The sequence below is a fragment of the Panicum virgatum genome, chromosome 5K (assembly GCF_016808335.1).
Source record: "Panicum virgatum strain AP13 chromosome 5K, P.virgatum_v5, whole genome shotgun sequence".
Classification (NCBI taxonomy): domain Eukaryota; kingdom Viridiplantae; phylum Streptophyta; class Magnoliopsida; order Poales; family Poaceae; genus Panicum; species Panicum virgatum.
Window position 1 is genome coordinate 53,873,391 of NC_053140.1, and position 16,184 is coordinate 53,889,574.

Consider the following 16,184-nt stretch of genomic DNA (forward strand, 5'->3'; position numbering starts at 1 on the left):
GGTTTGGGAATTTTTATTTTTTTGAATTCAAATTTGAATTTTGAATTGGGGCCAGTTTGATACCGGCCCAAACCGAAATCGGGCCGGACCGGTTTGACCGGCCGGACCGGTTCCCACCGGTTTCGCAAACCCTGGTTACAATACGCATCAACAAGTACGCTGAGTTTATCACAAGCAATGATGCTTCTACGGGCCTATTTTCACTTGCCAGTGATGGTGATTCCGACCTGTAGGTGCTCATTTGGTACCCAAACACGCATAAGAATCTCAGAAGCCGGAAAGTGATGCTGATGCACGAACAAACACGCAACTCTTCTGAAGAACCAAATCCCCTTGCACGTCTTAAACCCAACCACCATCCAGCTATGACATGGCTTTACAGGTCACAGCACCAATATTCTTATCAATACCATCCACAAAGCAACACATCAGTAATCAAAATAGAGCATGGAAAGAGCAAGAACCGAAAACAAGACTTGGTAAAATGACAACAGTATTTGAATTACCCCTTACTTTGCAACACAAGAAATCTTGTTATCAAAAGTCTCGTCGGCAGCTTCCGAACCGAAGGAAGGAGTGAAACAAGATTTACCACACATGGACATATATAAGCTAAACCCTGAATCTGTATAGTATGATCAACATGACATCGAGGAGAAATTGAATGGGAGATGACTGTATTCCCATGTCACTGGGCACTCCCCGTGGTCTTCTAGAGCTCAAATTCCTCCTCACGGAGCGCCATCTCTGCAGCTTCCTCCTCATCATCGTCGAGGGCAAAGTACTGGTTCCTCTCCGCTGGCCTGAACATGTAGAACATAAACATGTAGAATGCCATGGTGGCCACCTCCTCAGCCGCAACACTCACCCATCTGTACTTGTAGTTGGTGATTGTCTTGAGGGCATACACAATGATCCTAGTGAAGTACAAGTATCCAATCACGACGACATAGAACTGGCGGAAGAGCGTGAGCTTGGCAAGGGTTCTGGCCGCCTTGCCGTCTGTCTTGGATGACTCCCGAAGTGAGCGCATCGACCACACAACTGGGAAGAGCACAGCGCAGCAGCAGGCAACATCAACGAACAGGAAGATCTGGTTCCATGTCACCCATCCCTGCAAGAATGGCCCTGTCTCGCCGACCACAGCAGCAGCGATGTTAGCTGCGACCTGCAACGGGATCACCACCATGAGCACCTTCTTCTCCTTGTCCTGCAGGAATGGCTTGAGGAACGACCACCCGGTCCCGATCAGCGCGATCACAGCGAACAAGATCACACCCTTCACGAGCTGGAACAGGTAGAACATGACGTCCCAGCCGTGCGGTGTCCCGGCGGTGCGGATGTAGTGCTGGTCCTCGGCCGCCGAGATGCAGTAGAGCATACGCGCGACGAGCAGGCCGGTCATGAGGTGGTGGATGCGGTGCGCGGAGAGGCGGTTGCGGTGGAGAGTGATGTAGAGCCAGCCGGCCAGGAAGGCGACGTAGCAGACGGCGAAGAAGGCGTAGATCGCCGGGACGGAGGCCATGCCGACGGAGAGGTAGTCCTTGGTGCCGTCCGGGTTGGTGTTGTACATGTCGGTGCGGACCTCCATGGTGACTTTGGTCTCCGGCGCGCAGCTGGCGAAGAAGAGGCTGTACTCGTCGGGGTGGGTGATGGGGAAGGTCTTCTTGTAGTGGCCGCCGGCGGCTTCGACTTCGGCGAAGGTGAAGAGCGGTATGACGTAGGGGCTGGAGAGGACGCAGTTGGGGGAGGACTCCGGGTTGGGGTTCAGATTCGTGGGCGGCGGCTGCTCGTAGATGGCCTCGAAGAGCGCCTCGTCGGAGAGGAGGAAGAAGCCGAGCTGCGAGGGGTCCGGCTTGGCGAGCGCGGGGGAGGCCCTGGCGCCGGTGACGGAGACGGACACCATGCCGTGGGGGCCGAAGCCGAACTTCTCGAAGAGGATGGAGCCGCGGGGGTCGTCCTTGAAGAACTCCTGCTTGATCTCCGCCGCCGCCGGACGGATTAGGACCCCGGCTACGGCGAGGAGGAGGAGGGCCGCGCTTGCGGCGGCGGCGGCGCGGGCCATCGCGGCGAGATCTGGGTGGAGCGAGCGTGGGGGAGGGGAGGCGAGGCGGATCGGAGCGGAGGTGCGCGACGCGAATTGGCCGGACGGACGGGCCGAGGGGTGGAGACTTTTCTCCTTTCTGGTGGGCTTTGGGGGAGGGGCCCATGCGGCGTCGGATCCGCTTCGAGATTAGTGACCCTCGCCCGTGTGGCCGTGTGGTGGGAGACTTTGACCGGGCACGCTTAGCAGGGAAGCAACGCCGGGGCGCGTCGCGTCGGTCGGAGCGTCCGATCGTGATCGCACGGCGTAGGTACGGCCTCGAAGCACGCCGCGGGCCAATGAGATGCCGGCGAGCACGTCTATGCGAGTGCGGTTCGCAGCTGCTACGAAGCTTGGCAGCAATCTAGAAGGACAAATAGGTTGACGAAGAGACGACGGCCCTGCCGGGTCAAGCAAGTTGCCCGACGTGCCGGAGACGCCGAGACCGAGAGGTTTGTACAGTAGTGTCTGCTTCAGGCCAGGGCCTCCAAACGCGGCGGCGACAGGAAGATTGACGAGCTAACTTTTTTTTTTAGTAGACGACGGACCACGGGACCAGAAGAAGGTTGGGAAGTTTGGACGTGAAGCACTTGCATATGTACTGATGACAGTTACAGGACGTTCATCCATTCTACTAGCTCGTTCCGGCGGACAGTCGGCAAAATCTGTGATCGGAGCTAGCACGACGCAATGGTGGAGCTGAAATTGCTTCTTTTTTTTTGGGTTTCCCCAGCACAGCTCCCCTTAAAGCATCTCCAGCATGCAAAAGTAATTACGCGCGTAATCTACTTACTACTGACTGCTGGCGTAACGGCTGCCAATCCGATCCGTCGGTGCCTTGTGTGTCCTCCGCCGTCGGATGAGTCTGTTGCCATCACGGCTTTGGATTCACGCGTTTGTTGCGGCGTCCCCTGGACGTGGGATCGCTGCTCGGCTGGTCGAGGGCGCGCGCCGGCCCGTAACCACCACGCCGGCCGTCCGCCCCGTCCGCTTCGGCATCTCCGTCGATTGGGCGCTTGTGCGGCGGGGGCGGCGAATAGAGCGCGCACGGCGGAGCTGAGGAAATGGGTTTGAGGCGCCACCATCAAACATCAATAAGGTCGGTGAGGCTGACTGAGGCAGGAAGCACACAATGGCCCATGGACCGTGCTCATCATGTTGGATGGGTATATGGGCTCTCGCGGGCTTTGCTTTTGTTGTTGGAGAAGGTCGCAGCTGAGTGGTCCGGCCGGGTCTCTATTTTATTAGATGGGCCTGAGGATGGATGGGCTGTCACATGAAGAAACAGTAAAGAGTGGGCCGCGAAACTGAGGCCGAAGCAGCCGTAAAACTTGTGACCCGTCACGGTTCCACCAGGTGAGAAGACTCCTCGAACCACCTGCTTGTGAGAAAATAGCCCTACTCATCATTGTTTCGTTACACGCTAGTTTTATATTTTACATTCAAAATTACTTGTATTTCAGGTATCAAAGCTGGCCCGGGAGTGGTGATTATATTTGCATTTGGTCAATAACTCAAATACAGCGTCCCTTCCAGATCTGGTCGAGTGATCGGGGAGGAAAATGTGAAATGTGTTAAGGAAGCGGATCAGGATTTGATATTTAAGTTGGAGTGATTTGAAGCTGAATTGTTGCCTGCTTTCCTATGTAGTCGCTTGTTAGCAATGCTTCCGTGCAATGTTGGTGGCCATTTTCACTTCATGGTGGTCTATCCTCTCGAGTGCATTGACCCAGGACCCAATTACGCATGTCTCGGCGCTCCCTCGAATCCACGCCCCTCTCTGGCTGAACGTGCAATGGAAGCCAGCGCCCGATTTGTGGTCTACGGCAATCTTCTCTGGCTGTCAACAAATAGAAGTCTCTGCTGCACTCTGGGATCAAAGCTGGCTATAGCGTGTCTTGTATTTGGTCAATCTGCAGTGAGAACGCCTCCTGGCAGCACGCTGTTTTTCCTGGAGGAGGGTTTCAGATCTCAGCCATCAATTTTTAGAAGAAAAAGAAAAGCGAGTCCTACAGTCAAAGCTGATAGTTGCATGAAGCCAACCCAGGAAAAAATGTATCTCAGCTGTACTTCAGTGTTAGGTTCTCTAACCCTACCTTACGCACTTCCTGGGAATGCCCAGCAGGAAATCGACCCTGGTCGGATGACATGGTTAGATTTTGCCCCATGGTATCGTCAAGTTGGAGTTACTGCAGAAGAAACGGTCAAAAAACATTGTTGGAAATAGTGAGGTTCTCTCGACCGCCTTGTGAAATCAGACCATCTGTTTCATGCATTGAACACTGTCCATCAATGATTTGGATTTGTAGTTCTAAGAACCTATGCTCGCTGTCGGTGAAACTAATCCTTCTGTCCCTCGCCAAAAAAAAAAAACCTTCTGTTGTTCGTAGTAGGAACTAGGAACATGAATGAATGTCTCATTGTCTCCGCTAGTTCTGAAGAAAAGTCCAAGCTGAGCTGAGCTACCTGAACCAAATAGGATCGAAGGCACAAAATGCTCTCCCTGCAACTCGCCGAGTGGTCCGACTCTCTGGCGTATGCGCTGCGTCAGTATGCAACACACATCCTTTCGCGAAACCAGGAGTGGCGTGTTCAGCGCAAAACAGGACAGGTAGCAATGTAGCATGGTGTTGGTGCGTGTACCATACTGTACAAACATCGATAAAACAAAGTCTCCACAGCTGCAACTTTCCAATAAAATAAGCGTTTTCCCCCCCTTGAAGAGAGGCATTTGTTCCATCCGTCTAAAATAAGTTATCTTCCCAAGCAACTAGTTCAGTCACATCGCAGAATATGTCTGCAGTACAAAGCAATCTTGCGGGAGGGAACGTTCTCCATCAACAGAACCAGCTTAATGCCATAAGCAACACGGAGTAATCATGATCAGCGGAATCTGGAGAAATAAGCAGCAGTCAAAACTCATCACATACTTTCCGCCCGTAGGTTACTAGAGAGACCCCAGAATTGCTGCGAGAGCAGAAGCTTTGTGCTTCGGTTCCAAGTTTGGAGAAGCTGCAAAGAACACCTCGAGATCTGAGAGCTTTCAGGGACCAGGCCCTCCTTTCCAATCTCTGCATGGCGCAAAAAGAATTGGACTCCCACCATGAAGTGTCCGGCAGCTGTGGCATACAGGTAAAGCACCCTGCAGCTTGTTAAGCTGCTGTGCGATATAAGATAAAAACCCATCTACACTAATTTAATCGTTTAGGCTTTACACTATCGCTTATCACGCGCAATGAATCTTCAGGTACAATCATGTCAATGCAGCATGTCACTGAGCTAGTGAGAGAAAGGTGCTCATGAATTGAGAAGTTTGGCAGGCGCGGTGCACTATTTCTACAATATCTGAGTGATAGAAGGCTTGCAATGGTAAAGCGTGACTCTTTCCAGGTTTGGTCTCTAGAAAAAGTCCTTTTCAAGTTCCAACCACCAGCAACAACCTAATTAGTGTCTACAAAAGAATTCGTTTACCTTTAGGTCTGCAATTCAGTGGATTAACTCTTCGTGGTTGCAAACTGGGTACGGCGAAATTTCGTTAAGTAGTGTGTTAGTCACTTGATCCACACCTAACCTAGCTAGCTGACATCCCTTTCTAATTAGCTCTCACCTGAAAAAGAATACAGACCAATAAGTTATCAATGTGTTAGCTTAGATAATAAAATCACAGGTTAAGGTTGGGTTGATGCTATTGTTAAGATATCTTTAAGCAAATTGTGGAGCGTTGCTAGCTGCTCTAGCTGGTGCCAAGGGACATAAAGCAGGCTCAGAAGCATATCATAAAGTCAGTCTCACGAATTTGCATGTAAAGATGTATCTTACCAAGAAAACAAGAAATGTGCAGAAACTCAGGTATTTTTCTTCCCAGCAGGTTTCTGAGTGATCTGCTCACAAAAAGAAATGATTCAGCGAGGAAAAAAATTAAGCAGATTTTATTAAATAAAATCGTGCAGAGGGCGAAAAAAAGAACAAGCTAGAAACCTCAAACAAGTCCACCTTAGAAACAGCACAAATTTAGACAGACTCACAAAGGCCTCGATCAGAGCTAATGCACACGCAATGTCAATAATTACACCAAACTCCAACGAGACAAAGTTGACAATGGATCCTGGAACAGAACGGCAGAGCATGCACAGTTTGGACAGGAACTTAAACAAGGGGCCTAATCTGTTGCTACTGATGTCACACTCACACTTCCAAAGGTTGACATAAAGATGAATAAACAAATGGCACCTTGCTCCATGTTTTGAGGGCACGCGTTCTTCCTTTTAGATTCAAAATAAAACACATACATGACTAGGTCAATCATCAAACTATTCTACCTTTCAGATGAAAATTTAACCGTGGAAAACTTCATTTTTTTTAAAAAAAACAAGAAGGCCTTTAAATTTCAAGTTTCAATCCAAGCTACCATCATGCAACCCAACCATTTGAAAAAAAAAACTTTCAACACTTGCTTGAAAGAATATGAAGCTTCCAAGTGTATCTGTCCAGTTTACATGCAGACCAAGTGGTGTGGGCCCCACATATCAGTAGACATTTTGTAAATAATTTATCGGTAAAAGTGATCACCTTGTAAGCCTAGATCTTAATGGTTGCCTTGTAACCCTACACATCCAAACAAAACAAGTAGCTTCAGTGATGGAAAGAGGAGATGCATGCCAAGGAAGGAACAGGTAAAATAACCTAATCACGTAAAAGCATTGCAGCCACATATAGATCAATAATAGAGAAAACAGTTACTCCACACCAGAATACTGCATTACATATAGCCGCGACAGAAAGAGAATTAGATGTAGACAAAAGGTGGATCATAGGGGCACAGGTAGCGGGTCCCTTGTAAGAAGTATAAGCCAATTTATAAACGTCTATAGCTAACGGGACAGGAATTCTTCTTTAAAGCATGCCAAAACCTCTTCCACTTCTTTCCTAAAACGCAACCACCCCCTCTGCCAAGACCAACCCAAACCAGAAAACACGACTCACCAAACTCGTAAGGTGAGGCAAGAACAATGGCAAAACTTAGCCCCCAAAACCATGACCAACCACTCCAAGAAGATGACTACATAGATATGGATTTGAGCTCACCAGCAGCAGATGCGGCCACCACCAAGGCAAGTTTGTACTGCTACAGCACCGCTATGGCAACCTCCCCACAACACTCGCGAGAGTTTGAATTCCACATGCCAGCTCCACTTGACCAGTGGGAGCCCGTGGCATCCCCAGCAGATGAGCTCTTCTACAAGGGCAAGCTGCTACCACTCCATCTTCCACCACGCATTCAGATGGTTGAGAAGCTCCTTGAGAGTGCAGCTGAAAAGGGATTACTCTCAGCAAGCACTGCCCCAGCAACACCATACCAGTCATGCAATGCATCGGCAGCAAATTCATGTTATGCCAGTGGTGAGCTCAATGCGGAGTACTACTTCCATGAGTGCATATCCGCTGGTAGTGATGCTGCCGAGGAGGCAGCAGCCTGTGAGAAGAAGCCATGGTCGAAGAAGCTCAAGTTCATCAGGCATCTTAACCTTGGTCTCAAGCTCAAGGCGTCAAAAGCTTACTTGAAGACAATATTTGCCACTAAAGGAGGGAATCCAGATGACAAGAATGGTGTACCTAGAGCAGATGAGCTGTCGAATTCACAGTTCAAGACCTGGAGGAAGAACCCAATTAGCCATATCAGAAGCAACAGGTACATAGCCTCACCCGTCAGCAACAGAACCACACTAGGTACCAAGCTTAGAGAGGATGAGTGCGGCCATAGAAGATCCTTCTCCAGCGTCATTATCCGATATTCATCACCAAACAAGCCATCCTCAGTTTCATCATCATCATGCTCTTCATCAAATTCATCCTCCTTCTCCATTCCAAGCTCAAATGACTCCAGTGTAGGACCGGTGCTGAGGAGGAGCAGCAGTGCAAGTTCAGAGATGGACAATCCAATTCAGGGTGCAATAGCATACTGCAAAAAGTCACAACAGCTGGCCTCAGTGAGGAAAAGTGCAAGTGATGCAGGTTTCCGGTTCATGTCATCATCAACATCAAAAATAGCAGCAGAATCTGAAGACACAGATGGTATATTTGATATTAGCCGAAATATCAATGTAAATTCAATGTTTCCCCAATAATTCTGTACTCTTTTCATCTTGATCTTTCTGCAGATATGATATATATTTCATATTATGACATTAAAAAAAACGATGTAACCATTTTCTGTTTAAGGACAAAAAGTTTTAATATGCAACAAATATTGAAAAAGTCCCTCTCTTTTTTCAAAAAACTAGAGTATAGCATTCCATTTGTCTGTTATGAACCAGAGAAAAATCCACCAACAAACTAAACATAACATACAGAATATTTTATCTAATCAGTGTCTTTAGCCACATTCATAGGTTGTGACCAAAATGAAAGGTAATATAAACAAAATCACAAGTCAGAGACATAAATAACCTAGCACAGCGAATTGTTTTTTGGTTAGTGGCATTTTATGATAGTCCTACATATCCACATGTGTAAACGAGTTTCTGATTCAACCCTACCTAATTACTGTTCCTTGAACACATCACAAAATGTTCTTTGAAATATCTTTGAGGAGGCACCCTTGCTCATTTAGAGGTCACTGCTAGGTGATCATGTTGTTTGTGTCAGATCGGGTCATGTTGTGTTCTAAGTGACATGCGCGTTTGTTCTTGTGTTTCTTCTTAATGCAATGTTATAGCAGGGACCTTATTTATTTGGGAAGCACACAAGGCATTCATGGCCGACAATAAGAAGTTAAAACATGAAAGCCTGAAAGTTAAATCCCTTTTCTTGCTGTGAAAAACAAAAAAAAAAAGTATCCACAAGAAAGTGCATGTCAGAAACTTCAATTGCTTATAGCCTTATACGTATGTGTTGCTCACATCTAAAGCTATGAATCATCTGACAGCAAGAATCAATTGGGTACCTACCAAGAAAAGAGGAGAGGGGGGGGGTGTTCAATTTTCAGCCTTTCCTTGTATTGGTTATCACTTAAGATCTTCAAGGTTCCATCACAAGGTAGTTAGATCAATTTCTAGTATAAATCTAACAGTCCCAACTGTATATGAAATAACTCTGGCTGTCTAGTGACTTTAGTTTAACTGGAAAACATAGTTCAATTTGTTCACTTACCTTTGGGGATCAGGAAAGCTGCCAAGCAATGGACAAGATCAACTTCATTTCAATCGTGCTGAATTTCCAACTCATTAGTTTTTCTCATTTAAGCACCTAGAGACTACTACAACAGATCAAACATAATATATCAGCACAGGCATCAAGCAATTGCATTAAAGAATACTGCTTGTCAGACTCTATCCTATAGAAACAAAAGAAACCAAACAAGGGAGCATCACATTCCTTAGCTTCAAAGCAGAACATATACTTGAGAAATGGCCAAGTAAAGACAGGAATCCTTAAACTAAGAGAGCATGCTGACAAAAGGCAGGGCAAGATTAAAGCAAAAGGTAAGCAGAGTTATCCACTACATTGATGATGTAGAGCAGTGTTAGGACTGGCAGCAACATAATATGGCCTACTTTACACCTCCCTGCCTCTTAAGCACCAGTAGTTAGCCAATGTTTGCTTTGTGTTTTAGATAAATCTTATGTTGTTTTGCACGACATAAGTTTCCTTGCCTTTCTAGTCCACAAAAAAAAAAGTCTGTTTGCATTGCAGTGCCAATTTGTGCCACTGACTTTGATTTTTTTAGGGAAATGCCGACTCTCTGATTAGTTAGACAAGTAACTTGCGACAAACCGAAGTAATCTTCTATCCAGTGATTGGTACCTGCACCAAAGTCTACCAGAAATGTGCATCCCACTGACCATTTCAGATTCGACAAAGTGAATATCATAAACAGTATCATTGTGGATACTGTACACATAAAACTGCACATGCTCTTGCTGCCAAGGTGAGTATTCAGTACACTTTGGTGTTACATAAACTAGTGGTAGAAATTTTCATATGTTCAGCATAAGACTGAACAGGTTCACGAATACAGAAAGTAGAGGAATAAAACCAAAATTACATCCAGAGTGAACTAATGATCCTTAACATCAATTGTTTTCCAGCCAAGATCAACCAAAAACTCTTGAAAATATGAACTTAATTTAGCCCAATAAGTTTTGCTACATCATCCAGTTGCAGTATATAAACAATTATTATTGAAAGAAAAAAATAGCATAAATCAAAATTACATCCAGAGTATACTAGTAATCATTAACATCACTTGGTTTGCAGCAAAGATAAAAAAAAAGTCTAACTTGAAAATAAGCATTTAGTTTAGCCCAATAAGCATTTAATTTAACATCCAACAGCTGCAGTACACAAGAGATCACTATTGAAAGATGAAATAGCATGTTAAGAACAGCCTAAGTGCTTCAAAGAAACTAAAACCCTGTCAAGACTTGAAGTCGCATTACCAAATTAAACGAACAAGCTCAGACCTAGAAATGAAGTAGTACAGGAGTACCTGGATAATGCTTGAACAAGACAATCTGTCATGCAATCTGGAAAGGGGGAGTTGCACATAACTTAAAGCACTTTAGGGATTAAGTAGCTGACATCAGCCCATCGCTTGTGTTTAAAGCATAGAAGCACATCTCAGAAAGAAAATAAAATTTGTAACTCACATGTACAATAGATTGAGCACATTTGGTGCCATCAAATTCTTCAACTGTAGGAGCCTTGCACAATGGGCAAGTCCTGTGTGGAATTTTTGTTACAGAAGGAATTGTAAAAAAAATATGTAAGCTATTGTATCTGTTAGTGAGTACATACTCAAATCTGGAGACAGACAGAGTCCAGACACCCCTTCTTTTTACAAGGCATAGACTGGGTTCAGTTCAGTATCTGAGAGCTCAGTATTGTCATACAAGGAGCTTGAGCCACTTCTTCTTGACATCTTCTCCTTTTTTCTAATCTTCCTCATACGCTTTGATTTCACTACATAGTATGTCATTGTACCAAGTACGCCAGCCATTGTGACACCACCTATCAAAGATACCAGTATTGCTGCCCACTGGAAGTGGCGGCCTAGTACAATATAGCAGGAGGCAATGAAAGAAATTGTAGTGCAAACAGATGCTATCCACATAAGTTTGTTGATCACCTCAACAACCCTTCGCTCAGACTTGGTTTCTCCCCTGACAACTGTTATTTGAACTACAACTACCGCCAATGATGTAAACAGAGCTACGGCATTGAAGATGAAGAAAATCTTAAAGGAGGTAGCCTGAACAACAACTGCAAGTCCATTGTCGTCATTTCCACCAGGTACAGTGAATATAGCTGCAAAAGCAACTGTTGCAAACAGCACCGCAACAACAGTTACAGAATTTGTGGCATTGTTGATGCCTTCTCTGTGCAACTTTCTGAGTTCTTTAGCGATGCCATGAACATTTTTGTTTGTTTTTCTTGTTTGCTCCAGTTGTGTGTGGACATCTTTCTTTATCTCTGTCACTGTCTTCCGCAGCTCATCTCGAGGTTGATTCAGCTCCCTAGATCTGAGAGCACCATGTTGTGATAAAATATCCTTAATTTCACAAGACTCTTCACATACTGGCAACCCTTCAGCTATATCATATGCAGTCTTGTGGTCTCTGGTCAGTGCATTGACATGAGTATCTGGTAGCCGCAAAAGAACACTAACTATCTGTAGAAGATAGGAAACAGAGAAAACATTAAGTCCAACAGAAGTTGAATAATCATAGTTAAAGTTAGGCACAAGTAATTGTTCATTCTATCAAACAGTCTTATGTATTTTAAGGTAAAATAAGGTTGTTTTTGAAATATTTCCACAATATGATTAACAAAATAGTGAGACTAAGAAAGTATTTGCACAATTTCGTGCTAGATAATCTGATGTTACTTTAGTGCAGACTAAGAAAGTACTTGCACATTTCGTGCTAGACAATCTGATCAGTCTGAAAAATAAGAAAGTAATGCGGTGACTTTTTTAGGTCACAGAAGGATGTCATTGGCAATCAGACTCGATATGTTTCAAATTTTAAAGCCAGTTTTCCCAAGAGAGAGGTAAACCCTAAGTCCCGAATTGAAAGTTGATATTTAACAGTGAGGTATATGGAGCATGTTGTTGTGAAGTATTAGTGGATTGCCCACCTCTTCCCAAGAGCTTAAGCTTTTGGGTTCATCTGGTTGGTGCATGAAACCTAACATGGCATCAAAGCAAGAGGTCTCAAGTTCGAGTTTTGGTAGAGGCATCTTTTAAGTCCTCCGCTCCCTTCTTTATTTCCACATTTGCGCCTTGTTCCGGCTGCATGTGAGTGGGGGTGTTGTGAAGTATTAGTGGATTGCCCACCTCTTCCCAAGAGCTTAAGCTTTTGGGTTCATCTGGTTGGTGCATGAAACCTAACACATGTCAAGTTATTTTGTTTTCTTGATATGCATTAACTTAAACTTATGAGCTGGCCTAATCTGAGTTGCTATTTTATTCATGGAATTTATTTAAAACTAGAAGCAGAATGCCAATGCATAGAAGTGTCTAACAAGAAAAGAGGAAAGACATGATCATCAAGAGGAATTATAAGCAGCTATCAACAGATACATGCACAATGCAGGTGTAACAGTAATTTAAAAAGATTGTAAATACCTCTGCTCGTTTTTTTCTTGTTGCAACATGCAAAGCCGTGTTCCCATTTTTATCTGGCAGCATTACAATTGCTGGATCAGCATCCACTAGGGCTCTAAGAACATCACAGCTTGTTCCCTTTACGGCCATATGAAGAGCAGTTTGACCTTTCTTGTCATTTCTTCTTGCTAACTGAGGATCTTTCTCAAGTAGTGCTTTGACAATTCCAATATGTCCCTGTCGAGCAGCAAAATGTAGGGCATTCTTTCCATTATCTCTGGCCATTTCCACCAATCCAAAGTCATCTTGTTCCAGCAACAGTTCAACAACTTCGATATGGCCCCTCATAGCTGCTGATATAAGTGGAGTAGTATTTCCAGGACCAAATGTCTTGGCAAGCATCCTATCGTGAAGTAACATTTCCTGCACAACAGCTGAAAAAAAGTGCTCCTATTCGTTAGGACAATTTGCTCACTGCTAAATGTTCATATAACGAACAACTGCCGTAAGGATATTTTGTAGAGTAAGTCTATGCATATGGATTATATGATCCTAAATTTCCTTGGATGTGAGCGAAAAGGTTATATTAGCTTCACAAATACCACGTAAAAAATTAGCATGAATGGATTTATCACAAACTATCCAGAATCTGCTGAACACATCAAAGGGCCACACTTTGGTTTGGCTATGTCTCCATGCCACTAGAAACAGTTCCTACCATACCAAAAGTCCTGTTCCCAGATCGCTCACACATAAAACTTAGCACACCAAATTATCTATTTTAATGTCTTCAAAAGTGCATCACATTTTACATAGTGGTTGCTGTCTGAATTCTAAGTATGAGGGACTTTGAAGAGAAACAGTTTGTACATCTCTCGCAAGTGCACACATATTGAGGCACTGAGCTCATAGATTAACAAGGGGGGCTAGTTTCTGATAGCTATTCACTACAGAAAATGGATAAATGAACAAATAATCATAGCAGAATTCTGTAAAAATAGAGAATATATGATTGTTATGGATATGTTAACTATTTTGTATCATCGTTTGTTGCCTAGTAAGTTTAAAAAAACATAAAATGTCATATTCTCACCAGTACTGTGTGTTATGTGCAGAACGATACTATCAAAGTTACCAAATCGGCGCACACAGTATGCATCTACTCCTATTTGGTTCAAACTGAGAAGAGTCTATTTTCCTTGTCAACGGATTTGCCAATTGTAGCAGAAGTTATCCAAAACCTATTACTGGTAAAAAAACCTCAGAGAGCTCAAATTTAATTATCCATAAAATTTTGGAAAAAGCCAGGGTGCTAAAGTGCCACTAGCCCACACCCAGGAAACCACCAGACAAGCAACAGGGAGCTCGATGCTCCCAATTGCACTAAACGGATACACGAATTGTAGCAGAGCGCAGTAAAGGGTAGCAGCTCACCATGACGGCCTTCCCTCGCCGCGACGTGCAGCGCGTCGTAGCCCGACCTATTCTTCGCCGCCAGCCCCTCGGCGTCGAGGTGCCGAAGCAGCTCCACCACCACCTCGAGGTGCCCCCTCTCCGCCGCAGCGACGAGCGGCGTCTCCCCAGCTTCATTCGGCTCCGCGGCCACCGCGCGCCGCGCCTCCTCGAGCTCCTCCGGCCCCTCCCCCGTGGCCACGGCCGCCGCGGCCTCGCGCAGCGCGCGCCGCAGCGCCGCGGCGTCCCCGCCCCGCGCCGCCACGTGGAGGTCGGTGTCGTTGTGCCGCCCCGTCACCTGCCGCACGTACCGCCCCCGCTTCCCACTCCCCGAGACAGACATCACCTTCGCCGGGCGAGCACCGGACGCCCCACCATCCTCTGCACCCAGACGCACCAAAAAAAAAATCAAATCAGCGCCATGCGACGCCGGAGGCTAAGCATCGAACATTTGACAGACCACCACTCCGTCGCCCGCCGGACTTACCCTCGTGGATCTCGAGCGACATCGCGAGAGGCGGAATTAGGTCCCCGTGGTGGCGTGAGGAGGTTTCCAGGGTAGGGTTTGGGCGGAGCGCGCGCTTTAAGAGGAGTGAGCGGGCCGCGACCCGCGAGGCGCCGGCGGCGTCGTCAAGGAGGAAGGCGGGAGGAAGGAGGCGTGGGGGAGGACAAGGACGAGATGGTAACGTCTCCCTTGGCGTTTCGGGGAGCTTTTCCACCCTTACCCTTTTTGCCGCGGAGGTTTTGGTGGGGTTCGGCCGGAGGCGGGAGCAGATGGGGAAGGGAGGACCGGTTGGGCCTACCGGTCAGCGACCACGGGAGCGTCACGATACATGAGGTGGAGCAACTCCAACATATTAATTTTCTTTTTTTCTTTCTACTTTTTCTCAATATAGAAGATTTATGGTGAAAAAAATCAACTCATGCAGATTGATTTTTCATCTCCTTTTCTCTTTTATTTTTTCTCAATCTTCAATAATTTTTCTCCAATCTCCAATAGAAAAGGAAGACATCGCATCTCTTTTTTCATATAGAAAAAGAGGGAAATCAATCTGCTGGAATAGATTTTCCATATAGAAAAGAGGGAAATCAATCTGTTGTATATTTGTTGGAGTTGCTCGCGAAGCAGCGCGGTGGCTTCAGGGAGACAGGGAGTGCGGTTTCGCTCGGAACGTCCCCGTCACGAGTCTCCGAGTACGAGTCCAAGACGAAGAGTGCGAGACTGCCGACGTGCACGCTCTCCGTCACACACACTGGGAGTTCATGGGGCTCGAGGCACGTTCCGTTTTGTTTTCTAGGAGGGCGACCACCATTGCCGTCCTTGACTATACTAGTTAATTGGCGATAGTTATATTGCGGTCACTGGCGGAGCCTTTGGAGGCCAATCTGCCCCCCCCCCCCCCCCTCCCAAAAAATTTATAAGATTTGGGTTTACTTTTTGTTAGTTCGCTTATTACAAGCAACTCACGTATCCGAGTTCATCTATAAATCTTGCAGGAATATCCAGAGACGACCACGTGCAATCATGTCTATTGCTTTTCTTGCATTTTGCATCGTTTTGACTGTGATTGTTGAATAATGCATCGCGACGCTCTCTTTTCATTGTATTCGCTAGCTGTTGCTACCTCATCGGCTGTGGAGCTCGCTGGGCACTATCGCCTGGACATAGGAAGAAGAGCACAAGGCTCCTAAAAGGCTGCAGCTAGTCTCTTTGTCGATTCTTTTCTAAAATTTAACCTTGCAAGTTCATAGATTCATAATCAGGGGCAGAGATGGGGGCGGGCAGGGGCCTAGCTCCGCTATGGTTCTCAAATTTACATTGAACATTTGAATTTTGATTAAATTTTTATATAAATTAGCATGGTTGGCCCCCCTAATAATAAAAAAATAAATTCCTAGCTCCGCCGTGTTCATAGTTTGTTGCTGATAACATGATTTTTATGCTAATTGCTACCCTTAAAAGCTTAGATAGCTATATTTATATTATTTGATGCCTCATGCATACTTATCTAATATCATCGTCAAGTTTTCTCTCTATTGCGT

The 16,184-nt window shown here is 45.7% G+C and overlaps 3 protein-coding genes across 20 annotated transcripts; 1 reads left to right on the top strand and 2 right to left on the bottom strand.

Moving 5' to 3' along the window:
- Positions 1–461: 461 nt before the first annotated feature.
- LOC120708582 (protein CANDIDATE G-PROTEIN COUPLED RECEPTOR 7-like) lies at positions 462–2,237 on the bottom strand. Its single transcript, XM_039993929.1, has one exon. The coding sequence runs from the start codon at positions 2,063–2,065 to the stop codon at positions 713–715; it is 1,353 nt and encodes a 450-aa protein (XP_039849863.1). The 5' UTR covers positions 2,066–2,237; the 3' UTR covers positions 462–712.
- A 2,508-nt stretch (positions 2,238–4,745) lies between these two features.
- On the bottom strand, positions 4,746–14,866 carry LOC120708580 (ankyrin repeat-containing protein NPR4). 18 transcript variants are annotated; one of them, XM_039993927.1, is made up of 12 exons: positions 14,629–14,866; positions 14,124–14,522; positions 12,711–13,123; positions 10,880–11,753; positions 10,732–10,804; positions 10,572–10,608; positions 9,233–9,335; positions 7,697–8,042; positions 7,169–7,556; positions 6,653–6,688; positions 5,903–5,964; positions 4,746–5,690 (listed from the first exon to the last, which is right to left on the bottom strand). In XM_039993927.1, exons 1-4 carry the CDS (start codon positions 14,648–14,650, stop codon positions 10,920–10,922), a joined length of 1,668 nt encoding a protein of 555 aa, XP_039849861.1. In that variant the 5' UTR covers positions 14,651–14,866; the 3' UTR covers positions 4,746–5,690; positions 5,903–5,964; positions 6,653–6,688; positions 7,169–7,556; positions 7,697–8,042; positions 9,233–9,335; positions 10,572–10,608; positions 10,732–10,804; positions 10,880–10,919. The 18 variants fall into 18 exon arrangements, with proteins under 18 accessions (XP_039849861.1, XP_039849858.1, XP_039849848.1 ...); XM_039993924.1 differs by having other exon boundaries at positions 9,233–9,338; XM_039993914.1 differs by having other exon boundaries at positions 9,233–10,608.
- On the top strand, positions 6,712–8,324 carry LOC120708583 (probable membrane-associated kinase regulator 4). Its single transcript, XM_039993930.1, has one exon. The coding sequence runs from the start codon at positions 7,093–7,095 to the stop codon at positions 8,206–8,208; it is 1,116 nt and encodes a 371-aa protein (XP_039849864.1). The 5' UTR covers positions 6,712–7,092; the 3' UTR covers positions 8,209–8,324.
- Positions 14,867–16,184: the final 1,318 nt, after the last annotated feature.